Below are 13,365 nucleotides of genomic sequence, written 5' to 3'. Positions count from 1 at the left end.
CGAGCCGAACCTGTGCGAACCCGCTGAATATCACCACTGCATCTGTCCGCCAAAAATATTGAAGTCATAATATCACTAGAAAAGCATTAAAAGCACATAAAATCATATTAAAATATGTACATTTACAGTAAATGTTAATATAATCATCATAAATCCTAGAGAACGAAACATGAAAATATCTGTGTTTCTGTGTTGTCGTCTTATTTAGCGGTCTTTAAGTGCTCATTATTGGCATTTTCCATGGTAGTTCCAATATCTACCATTTGGCATTGTTGTCAGCATCACTCGATATTGGTAAATTTAACATAAATTAGTTTATTTTCTAGTATCGCAAAATAATTTTAATAACTATTTGTTATTTAATCTTAAAAAATCATCTTATTTTATAATGTCTTAGAGAAACCACATTCACAAATAAAGATTCCGCAAAATACAGTACTGTAAACATCACCAAATTGTAAACATGTACATTTACAAATATGTACCGTGTGTATTGTACATGTATTCGTCAATTTAGATGATTTTTTTCTGTACTATATTAAAAACTAAAATTTATTTGTTTGTAAGCTTAAAATATATTCTTATTAACCACATATTATTAAAAATGCATTTATAAATAAAATACAGAACTGGGAATGGTAGTTTGTGGTTTAGCTTAGTGACAAGTAAATTCGGAGACAAGTAAATTCGACTTACATCGCTTCTCCTGGAACCAATTACTGACATAAGGTGAGGTATACCTGTACATATAAAAATAGTGATTGCAAATTGTTTTTTTGACAAGACTATGTCTTGTTTATAAAATTGTACTGCCTGAGGTATTACCAGCTTAGAGGTATGAAGGAGTACATGTCAGGAGTTGAAATTTGGCACAGAGTATTAGGTGCTCAAATCATGGGTGCATAAAAAAAAAAAAACCAGACTTGTAGGTAGTCAGGGGACCAAGAACCAAAACACAATAAAATACAAAATGGCGACACTCTAACACTCGAAGTGATCCCGCTTAGTAGTGAGTCTCCGAGACATAGTCTTGTCCCAAATATGGCCTTGCCATTTTACTTGTTTTTTCAATAATTAATGGTTGATTTCGGAGTAAGGCATATTTATAAAATTATTGTACAAAACCCTATTATCCTACAGACATCATTGTACAGTGCACAAAATAATAGTACAAATATGTGAAATTCGAATAGGAGGTGCTTGGTTGTGCGTCCGAAGGACGCACAACCAAGCACCTCCCAAGAACAAAAGCCCTGAGGCACCATGAATCAGCCAAAACAAAAACCTATTGTTCAGACCTATTAACAGGACCTTCCATACATCGCCATTTTTCATTCCTTGTTCTTAAAGAATTAGTTTTTAAATTATATCTATATTCATAGATTTCTAACGAAAGATTCAAATATTTAGTTATCATCTTAGAATTTTAGAATAATACCCTTTAATGGGATTTTTATATTATATTAACCTAGATATTAATTGAGAGAGAGTAAAATAACAATTTATGTAACCTTGCATACCTCTATTTGGAACTCAAGGATTATTTAACCCAAATAATTTAATATTAACGTTTATTTTAAATCTAAGAACAGTGCAACCTCACCACCCTCAACTGAGAATGCTGATTCACGTGACTCGACATCTGTTCAACAACTGACCTACTACCAGAAGACCTACAACAAAAAAAAATTTATCAACTTATCTGTGATTTCTCCAACATCCGGACTGTTATCTCTGCAAATTCAACAAGCCTGACTATAACTTCGTCTAACAGACGACTAATTCCATAGAACAAAGAAACTCCAACATTAATCTCGAACTTTGAACTCTAACCTCAGTCCAGGTCAACGCGAACTTTGTCCAGCTAATCAACTGACCGCCTCCAGGAAACTAGAACATCACTGTCTTCTAGCCTCACCCCACAAATAGTGACACGAGACTGACATGCACCGGAAGTTATTTGTATACCATTTTGGTGTTATCTTTTACATCCATAAATTTTTATTGTAAAACACGACAATGTTACCAGTGACCTATAAAACAAATTTATTGAGAGAGGGAAGAGAAAAAAAATATTTTTTTCCAACCCTATGTAAACATACCTCTTACCACAACATTACCCGAATATTTTAAAATTGCACTAATTAAGTACAATTTTAAAGAAAGCAAAGAGTGATGTGAAATTCAGGATTTTATCTAGTTTTTCCAAATTAATTATTCTTACGATTTTGGAAAGCGGGCAACAGAATTCGTTGGAAATTTTATAACTCTTCCTATTAAAAACAAACATTCCCGCGTGATAACGACATAAAGTTTACATTTAACGTCTGGATTCATCATTTGTTTTAGTTCTGACGACAATGTTAACCTCTAAACAATCGGTCTCGTGACATAATTTCCCACCGCAAAACTATAAAACCCACTTCTTCCCCCCTCAGGAGAGTCTCTTTTTTGATCTTCCAGTCAAGTATGCTCGTGGATGAGCCACAAATTAATTGTTCATCGCAGTCGCGAAAATTTGATCTAGTGCCTTGAGGTTATCAAGTGCCTTATTCCAGAATCACGTCGAAAGTTTCCTCAGAGATTTTTAAGAGGTATGAAAATGATTTATGTAAACTCTCTCTCGGGCTCCCCCTACGCGTAATTGTGAGTTAGAATTGTAGCTAAATTTTTTGACTTTAATAAACCTTTGTTTCGTTAAAAAATGGTGTCTTTACTCGACTGTCGGCCACACCTTATCATCGGCTCCACTGACCTCCACTCGCGTAACGCGTAACAAAACGTAACAGCCATCCTTGACAAGTGAGTAGGTCAACGACCTGTTGCCGGAAGGAGCAGTCAGACTTCCTCCGACCTCCCAGATGGATCACAAATACAATAATTATTATACAGATGGAAACCCTGAGATAACATGCTAATTTTTACCAGTGTTGTCAGGCTTTAAGAGGAAATGTAGCCAATAAAGTACAGTATTTTGTAAAGCAGTAGACAAAAGGTAGTCAAAAATCACAATAAAAACTGGTTAGCTGTAGTCAAAGGGTTTAACTATTAAATTTGACATGCTTATATTTTTAGTACATAAAAATCGATGTTTCAATTTAGCATTCTCTATTGTGAGTAAAATGATTGATGTAGGATAACATTTTTCTTTCAGTTAAAATACAGAATGAACATTGCGGAAACAAGGAATACAGGAAAAATTAACATTATATATATGGGTCCTTATTTGGGACTGGATAAAATCAATATATGCAGGAAAACAATTGATACAGGAATGATTGATGGAAAATCCACTGTATTTTAATATGACAGTCAATGTTTTAACAATGCAATCTTCAGTTTAAATATTCTAATTTGCTAATTTATTATTGACTATTAATGCCTAATAACTTCTAAAATTATTGTATTAAATTTTAATCACTGTTATTCCAAGAATTATTACTATTTAAATTTTAATTAGCTACTTAAAATCTGATAATGAATTTTTAAATTTAGAAAGCATTCAATAATTAAAATTTAATACAAGACAGAATCTAATGCCACCCTCTAGGGCCAAATTTATTAGAAAGCATTCCTCAAAACTCGAAAAGATATACATTAATATTAGATTTTATTGTTAATCAAAACATGAAGATATGTACAGGTAATCCTTGGTCAACAAGCTTTCCATTAACACACTTTCATTTTAATGCAGTTTATTAATTACAGCAGAGTTTCATACAATATGCCAATTTCTTGGTATATCACAGTTTTAGAGAGGATTGCTAGAATATGCTTTACAGAAAATTTGCTTAATGCACTACTTTTAAAAAAATATCTACCACATTAACCAAGGACTACTTCTAATTATAATTTTTTCAATACCCAATCTTACTGCTGCTAATTTAATCTTTACTGGAAGTTTAGTATAAAATTTTCAAACAAATATAACTAAGCTAAATTTTTTATTTATTAATGATGAAATATAAGGTATCTGAAAAAGAACTGACAGATTACAAGAAATATTATGTATTTAAGGAAAACAGATCAATACATATGGCTTTCAACAATATTGGCAAAATATAAAAAGTTTTCCTGCACTATAAAAACACAGAATGCTACTGTTTCTGCAGGTAGATAAAGCTTTTCCTAACCAATATATGAAGAGAGATGAACCATTTCAGTTTCCATCTCTCTCTCTCTCTCTCGACATCAACCTTTGAACCTTTTTTTATGGGGTTTGTGAAGGATCTAGTTTATGAAACACATGTTACAAACATTACATACCCAGAACCTTTTAAGGTGTGATCACACCTTAAAAGGTTCTGGGTACATAATTTTTGAAGTAATTCTAGTGTGATGAGTAGTGAGTTATTTATCATGTTACAACATTGAAACATTAAAAGGTCATATAATAACTGCAGTCGGAACTGTCACTCAAGACATGTTACACGACGCCTAAAGAGTGAGTATTATCTCAATATTGCAGGAGTAACGCACAATGCAGGTATCAAGATTTCTTAAAGATGAAAAACTTTTTTGAGTCTGCTCATGAATTAGAGCAAACTGTGTGGTTATATCTATCTTCCTAAAATAAATTTGAGTTTCTACAATTTATCAGATCTTTTTCGGACACCCCATAATATTGAATTTATTTTTAGAAGTAACATTTAAAAAATTAAAATGATTTAATTTAATGTCATAAATTTGTTGTTAATAAAAGTTGGCATATCTTAAAATTTCAAAAATACTGTAATGAACTTACGAGGCTGACCGCCCATTTCTACATCAAAGAAACATCTTGGCCTGTAATTTTTTTCAACAATCATCATTACCTAGAAATACACACACAAAATTAATTTCTAATAAAATTTAATTAATTTATTTAATGTGTTAATCTACTATATATAAAATCAATTTAAATAAAAAGTTCATCTCAAATTAATGTAACTTTGTACTTGTTTTTAATTTTGTTCTATTATTATTACAGTGGAGGTGGAGTATATCCAACCTGGCTTACATACCATTGCCTAATACTATGCCAAACCGTATCAAGGCAAAGCATTATGTTTATGTGCTGTTCATATATGTATGTGTTTGTGTTTAACTCTTTTTACTGGCACAACTGAGAATTTTTCATGCCTACTATTTTTAGTAGTATCAACCCTCCCAAGAATTTTTCTTACTTAATAAAATCTTGAATACTGTTCACCAAAACTATTTTTTTCTAAAATACAGTAAAAACTGCTTAGGTAAACAGTAAAAAATTGACGGGCACCTGTCAAAATGGGCAAAAATTTCTGGCATGAAATAGTTTACACATAGTCTTTGTATAATTTACCTATATTAAATGACCACCTGTGTAACGTGACCGTGGGCATTGAACTTTGGTCAGAAACAACATACAACAACTGTAATAAGCAGCCACTTCTGCAAATACATCTAGTTTAAACTATTGTTTAAACCCATTTCAACAACATTTCCCCTTCCTAATATAATGAATTAGTCTAAACTCTTGTTCAAACCACATCAGGCACTTCTCCCACTCCTGAAATTAGGTGCAGGTGTTAATGAATTAATCTAGCTACAAAGGAAATTCATTTCAGTTTGTTTGAAAATGTCTGAAAAACAAAAGAAATGCAAAGTGCTGTCATTAGAAGATCATGTTAAAGTTATCAGAGAAAGTGAAAGTGGGTAAACACAATTTATGGTGCTGTAGACCTAGAGTATTTTTCTTAGGGGTATAAAATATTGTACATGATACAATTAATCAGCTGATCTCATCATTTGATAAAATTAATTTATTATTATTTTTTTTTGAAGCTCATATACAGTACTTGTGCAATAAATAGTTTATGTATCATACAACCAACATTATTTCCACGATATTTTTAGAAAAATAATATCCAAGTAATTTTCGCACGCAAAATATTCAAAAAGCAATAAATGTATTAATGCAAAAATCAGTTTTACAGGCAACCTTCCTTTTTCAATTCCGCGATTGTCATTGATGTAATGAAATCATATTATGAGAAGAAATAATAAAATTGTTTTATTATTAATGAATATTTTTTCTTGTACTTAAGAAAACATTAATAATACTATATTTTTAAAAAATATATTTAAAGTTAAAATAAGATTAAACTAACGAAAACTAAAACTGACATGGTGGAGAGATACAATGCACTTCTATATCAATGATGGAATAACTGAAGAGAGAACGAAGAGAACCAAGTTGAATTAATTTAGTTGGAAAAAAGAAAGCATACATTATAATGAGAAAATGCGAATACTGCATTAATCTTTAAAATACTGGTATTAAATCTGTCTTATAAAATCACGATGACTCCTGTAAATCGAGTTATCCAATCAAAAAATTACGTACCCAAAACCTTTTAAGCTGTGATCACGTATAAACATCGACAGACGAACATTTTCGAACCCCTTCTGGGCTCTGTTTCAGGTTCCTATCAGTTTCTGTATGGATGTTCAATATCCGTTAAATATCAGTTCGTTACGCACGTCGTTTAAATTTTCAGTTCAATCATAGGTTCAAATGGATTTACGAAAAAACCACGTCGCGCATGCACGACACATCAGCCCGTCTGTGTGTAATGGGTGACTAGAGCGTGTTGTGAATTAACTCTTGCCAGGCCAATGACAAAATCATCTCCTCTTTAAAATTTATGCAGGGGCTGGTGTTGGAGGATTTAAATATGTGCATAGCCTCCAACCATTTGAGATGTTCAATGGGAGGCGAATCGTGGAGGAGATGTGCCTGGGTGAAGTCCGCTACTATATCCGGATCGGTTACATAAGTAGCAAGGGCTGTGGAAGTTCTCCTGTGACAGATATCCGCCAGATGTTCTTGTATCCTGACGCCCAACAATCGTTTAGTGGAGCCTATATATATCAGGTCCCTATCGCACCTGTTATCCCTTAAAGGGACACTATAGATTCCGGGGCGTCTGCTGGGGTTAGGAGAGTCCTTCCCATTATGTAGGATGTTGAAAATAGTAGGACACCTCCTAAAAGCAAGATGTAGCTGGCGTTTGCTGGCAACCTTGGCATATAGAGATCTTAAGTACAGTTGTATGTGATGGAGATTCGTTGTATATCTTCAGGTTGGCTGTCCTCAGGCTGCTCCGATTTCTGTGGGTTTTCTGAATATATACAGTGCCGGTGTTGTATTAGCCTATGTATATCCTTGTAATATCCATGTTCAGCTGCTAAGCGGATTATATACGCTAGCTCAGTATCCCGAGCCTGGATGTTATACAAATGCATAAAGGCTCTCCTGATTAAGGCTTTAAAGGCTGCAGTCTTATATGTAACCTGATCACAGGACCCAGCAGGAATGTAGGATGATGTAGATCCGGGTATATGATACACCAAAGTGTGGATGCCCAAGCTTTCAACTTTAATGCTTATATCCAGAAAGTGCACTTCGGCCGGGTTAGATTGCTCTATTTCCAGTGTCAACCCGTATGGGTTATTGTTAAAAGAATCTACCAAGGTTGTTACATCCAGTGTTGTTTTCCAAAAGATGATGATATCATCAATATACCTCCTATACAATTGGAAGTTGGGGAGGAATTGAGGGAGGACCTCGCTCTCTAACTGCCGCACAACCATTTCACACAGGTCCCCAGAAACCAAGCTGCCCATAGGGACTCCCTTACCCTGTGTGTAGATATTGGTGTTAAATTGGAATACCGAATTATAACAAATTAAGTGCGCCATTTCTAGCACTTGGTTGTGTAATGCATGGTCCCTGGCAATACGAAATAAGATGTCCCTGAGTGCATAGAAAGCAGGGAGCTCAATGGAGGGATAGAGGGACTTAAAGTCCAATGCAGTGATGTGACAGGGTGAGGTGACTTCATTCAATTGTGTGATAAGCTCCATTGGGCTAGTGATGGTATAAGGATATCCTTCCAAGTGTGGAGTAATAAGGGTGTGCACGATTTTCTCAAACTTACGAGTAGGCATCGATATCAAACATCCATACAGAAACTGATTGGAACCCGAAGCAGAGCCCAGAAGGGGTTTGAAAACGTTAGTCTGTCGATATTTATACATGATCACACCTTAAAAGGTTCTGGGTACATAATTTTTTGAAGTAATTATGGTGTGATGAGTAGTGAGTTATTTATAGCTCTATCGTTGAAAAAATTTGCTTATTTTTCCTCACCTAGAGTTTTGCTTAGTAGAAATGGCTAAAAAGTGCACAAAATACATGTGGAAATATGGTATTACAGCACCACCTGTTTTGGACGACCACCTGTCTAAAAGACCACTTTTTTGAAAAGAACAGTGTGTAGTCGCCATAGACAGGTTTTACCGAATATATGTCTTGTGATAATGTCTGTTTCACTGTGTTTTGAAATTAATGCATTTTTATCATTATTCTTATAAATTTGCAATAAACATTAATCAAATTTAACGTATAGTTTGTCCACCACTCAAAATAAGAATTTTAACTGGACAATTTATATAATTCAATAAGTAAAACTAAAAATATTGAAAATAGACATTAAGAAATGTACTCTAAAACCAACAAAATATAACACAACAATCTTTCATGAATACAGTGAACTTCTGTACAATGTGCTCCCCTATAACATGAATTTGTATAACATAACAAAAAAATTGCGACTAGTACTCATAAAAAATTCTAATTTTGTTTTCCAGAAGTAGGCCTATGTTTTCTTCTTCAACTTCTAGGCCTAGGTTTAAACTTGCATAGAACTGTCTGATAATGCATGTCTCAATAATGCAATTTTCTATAATACAGTCAAACCTGTTTTTATGCAATCTTTTTTTGTGCGATTTTTTATGCGAATTTTTAATTTGTGCGGTTTTTTTGTGCGATTTTTTATTTGTGCGGTATATTTAGTGCGTATAGTTGGCAACTAGTCTCGTGCGATTCGTCATGTTTCATGTTGACTTATTATAGCTAAATAAACTTATTATAGCATAAATGAACTTATTATAGTAATATTATTGCATGAATATGCGAAAAATGAAATAATTTATTTTTTAAGTCAAAAAAACACCACCTGGACAAAAATATGTAAAACAGACGATAGACCAGACGATGCAGTCAAGTGCTGACATCTGTTGTCAATAAATTCTATTTCGTACGGTTTTGAGTTATTTTCTATGTGAGACTTTTTTTATGCGGTCCCTATTGACCGCATAAAAAAAATATTTTTTAATTGTGTTGCGAAAACTATTTTTTATAGCCACTCGTGAAGTTTCGTGCGATTTTTTTTATGCGGTCCCTATCCACCACATAAAAACAGGTTTGACTGTATAGAACATATCCTCACGTATATATTGGTTCTACTTGTATACGGGAACGTGACACATGGGCCAAGGAGGAATGCCTTTTGGGAGGTCTTTTATAGGAAACTGGCCCCTATTTAGGTGTTACTAACACAAAGAAAACCCAGAAAACTCCACATGGCCAGCCTGTTTGCCAGGCATGAACTCACAACCAACTACCAGTGTTCGGTGGTTTTATCCATTTGGCCACTAGTGGTGCTGAGTTGAACAGAACTTGGCTGTATATGTATGTATATTTCATGCACAACATATTTTGATAATCTTAACATGATTAATTTGCCATTAGGTTTTACCAAGCAAAAACCAAACCTGCTTGCAAAAAGCTTAAGAATTGCCTGTGTGATATGTGTTTAATATGGCAGCTTTCTGTAGGATGATGTATGTGCTACTGCAAAACCCTAATGTTTTCTACACTATTGACGCCTGTGCAAGAAATGACTACTGACACAATAAGTACCTTATCAAGTTTCCACACGCACTTTATTTCATTGGCAAATTCTGAGTATTTACTAATTTTTGCAGTGTATGTATTTCGTATGTTGTAGGTGTTTGATACAGCTCTACAATATAGATGTCTACAATACATGTCTACAATATAAGTGATTTTGTTTTGTTTGTCAATGAATGTGATGTCTGGTCTGTTGTGATGGATTGTTTTGTCTGTGGTTATACACACAGTATATTGCATGTGCTGTTTTCTATGACTATGTGCACTTGTAATATGGTTACTGGGTTTTTAACAATTTGCTTGTGTGTCCAAGATTTTCGTGTATTTATTAGCTATTTGGTTATAACTACATTAGTAGTCAATCTGTGCTAGAATCTTGCAATCCACTGTAATATGTTATATAGTTTCATGCATGATGTGGCCACTTCCTGCACATCTGCCAGTGTTCTATCTCTTAAAATGTGCTTCTTGTAGTTTCTTATATTTATGATCTGGTTTTGTACAGCAAGCATAAATCCTTCTGTCTCTCCAAAGAGGCATTCAAGAATTAGCCAATGTTTGATGCAGTTTTGTCAATGTGATCCCAGCCAAGATTGTTAGGGGAGCTCCTTCCAAGCCAAAGACTATCTGATGACGTCTGTGCATTGTGATCCAGGATTAGACTAGATCCACATCAGTGCTGTGTAAGTTTAATGATATACTGTTTTTGTCTTCACAAGTTACAGCTTTGTATAATTGTGATAATGTTGAATACTTGAATAATAATTCTAAACTGGTTTGGCATAAAATCGGGTTTTGCCGGTAACACATATATCTTGTAATAGTAATAACTCATTGTAAATACTGACATATTAATAGGTAATTATTTTTATAATAAATTGTAAAATAATTTTTAATATTAATAAAAGTGTTTATTTCAAATGTGGAGTATTATATTTTATTTCATTTTACCTTTTTTAACTATAGCAGGGATGGCGAACCTTTTTGAGTCCATTTGCCATATTGTAAGCATACTTAGCTTTAAAGATGTTAATGCATGCCGAAGTCTTAGACTTGGAATAATGATATTTAAAGAAATTAAACAAATATGCTTTAATTTGAATAAATGTAAAAAATCTGATTGAAAAAAGGATGATCAGGTGATAAACAGAAAAGATGATTGAAAAGGACAGAAATCATATGGTACATTACATGCCAGATGATTTCTCTTACGTGCCACTTTGAGCACGCGTGCCATAGGTTCACCACTCCTGAACTATAGTATATTAAAAGAAATAATAAAATTGTATAATAAGGACACAAAGGCTTAAGAATTAATACCAATAAGTACAGATTATAAAGATATTTAATCCAGTATCTGGTATACATTACACTTTCATAACAAAACTAAAATTCAAATGTTTTCGACATCTTCAAAAATACCATCTTCACAAAGTTAATTTGGAACAACAATGACATACTAAATCATATAAAGTTTACATATGGCAAATATAAAAATTAAAAAACCAATTTTGAAATTTTTTAATCACAAAATTATACAATAAACAAACATCTCAAGAACTGATAGATATTAAAACTAAGTTGTTCTTGACCACTCACATCAAAGAACATAAATAATTAGAAAAAAACTATAATCTATAATACTGCTCTGGCTACATACGTAAGGAATGATGATGTTCTAGTCACTTATGATACCAGACTGCTAAGCCGCACAGATGATCTGGCATGTTTAAAATACTTGGAGTCTAGAAATTTATAAGGCTATAAAAAAATAGGATTGTCATCAACTTCAGAGAATTAGACAATCTGTCAATGGAATGGAGAGCATTGTTCAAACTATAGTAAATTATGTATTTTCTTAGCATAATGTTGCCATTGAGAACAAATCACACAGCAACACTTTTGGTGGAACAAGGTTGGTTTATTGGTAGGAACAGATATGCATTTTGGGCTTAACACCCTTCTTCAGTCCTATTGTAACAGATTATCAGCCAACTGATTACAGATTTATAGATTTATCAAATGAAATATTTAGGTTTATGCAATAAAAAGTTTATACAAATACAAATGTTTAATAAAAGGTTTATACAAATACTAATAATTATTACTCTATTAGTATTTGTATAAACCTTTTATTGTATAAATCTAAATACAGTAGAGAGTCGTTAATCAGAACACTGGTAATCGGAATTGCCAGTAATCGGCACGATTTTCAGTCGGACTGTGTCGTGCCGAATCGAACGTTTTTGATACTAAATTTACTTCTAAAGTATAATTTTCATGTTTTTTATATTCTTCAATATATTTATTTTGTTTGTACAAAATACAGAAATAATTTTTAACGATACGATAGCCTCGATTATTATTATAAAAATTTCCGTTAGGCTTAAAATCGACGAAAATTCAACACAAAGCGACACGCAACGGAGAAAAATTCAACACGAAGCAATACACAACGGAGAAAAATTTGAACATCGGACAGGTTAATATATTTATTCATACATAATGGGTAATCAGAACAAATGACTAATTGGAACAACCCCAGTCCCCAATTGATTCCGATTTTCGACTCTCTACTGTATTTCATTTGATAAATCTGTAATCAATTGGCTGATAAATCTGTTACAATAGGACTGAAGAGGGACATTAAGTCCAATATTCATATCCATTCCTACCAACAAACCAAACTTCTTCCACTGAAAGTGTTCCTGTGTGATTTGTTCTCAACGGAAACATTATGCTAAGAAAATACATAAAGTAAGGAGAACAGGAAGAAACCAAGATATAGTAAATCATTTCATGTATGCTCTCTAGTTTATTAATCAAATGTTTCTTATTTTATTAATTATATGATGTTTTTTCTTTATGATATGTATTCTCTGCTTAGGGCACATGCCCAAACTTAAAAATTTAAAAATTCAATTTGGTATTCTGATTGATACAAATGAAAATATTTGTTATATTAAATATTTTTGGTGTTTGTTTAACTGGTTTGGTGTACCAGTGTTTTTTTAGATAATGTGATATAGTATTTAATTCTTTGTTGCTCAAGAGCAGGCCTGGCCAATCCGCGGCCCGTGGGCCACATGTGGCCCGTCACATTAAATTGTGTGGCCCGCTAAGCAATATTATATATTTATTAAAACTTTTGTTTGCCGTTGTGTGTACCAAAACAATTAAATAAATGAATGCCTGTATCATTGTTATAATGTGTAAGTGCAAGTACGAACTCTTAGTATAACAATAAAATCTTACTCATTTTGTATTTGTTTTACTTTTTTAAAAGCACGTTTGCCTAAATTGTGACCCACCAAAATGTTACGCATGGCCCACGAAACAATTTGGGTTGGTCACGCCTGCTCAAGAGTGAGCATATTAAATCAATCAAGCCAATAATAATATTCATTTCTATGGTTAAGTAATATAACTTTTATTCAAAATATATTTAATAAAATGACATTGCACTTTTTCAATGTTTTGTATTAAACAAATACTTCTATGGAAAGATCAAGCTATAGAAGTGTATTCAAAAACAGATTGAACAACTTCATTAAAAATTCTTATCATAAAAAACATTACTAAAATTC

The 13,365-nt window shown here is 32.9% G+C and overlaps 2 protein-coding genes across 2 annotated transcripts in view; both read right to left on the bottom strand.

The window, feature by feature from the left end:
• Nucleotides 1-13,365, bottom strand: part of LOC136987102 (deoxyuridine 5'-triphosphate nucleotidohydrolase-like) — a 359,911-nt gene that overhangs the window by 314,087 nt on the left and 32,459 nt on the right. The gene's annotated exons all lie outside the window — the stretch shown is intronic.
• Moca-cyp (nuclear cyclophilin protein Moca-cyp) overlaps nucleotides 1-13,365 on the bottom strand; it is a 54,859-nt gene that overhangs the window by 38,635 nt on the left and 2,859 nt on the right. Inside the window, exon 2 of the mRNA XM_067284695.1 lies at nucleotides 4,745-4,814. Within this exon, the coding sequence (XP_067140796.1) occupies nucleotides 4,745-4,811 (67 nt within the window). The 5' untranslated portion in view covers nucleotides 4,812-4,814. The remainder of the gene's footprint in view (nucleotides 1-4,744; nucleotides 4,815-13,365) is intronic.

This window comes from Centruroides vittatus, unplaced genomic scaffold, assembly GCF_030686945.1.
Source record: "Centruroides vittatus isolate TY-2023 unplaced genomic scaffold, ASM3068694v2 scaffold_1444, whole genome shotgun sequence".
Lineage (NCBI taxonomy): Eukaryota > Metazoa > Arthropoda > Arachnida > Scorpiones > Buthidae > Centruroides > Centruroides vittatus.
The sequence above is the reverse complement of the archived record's forward strand: the minus strand, read 5'-3'. Positions and strand labels throughout refer to the sequence as shown.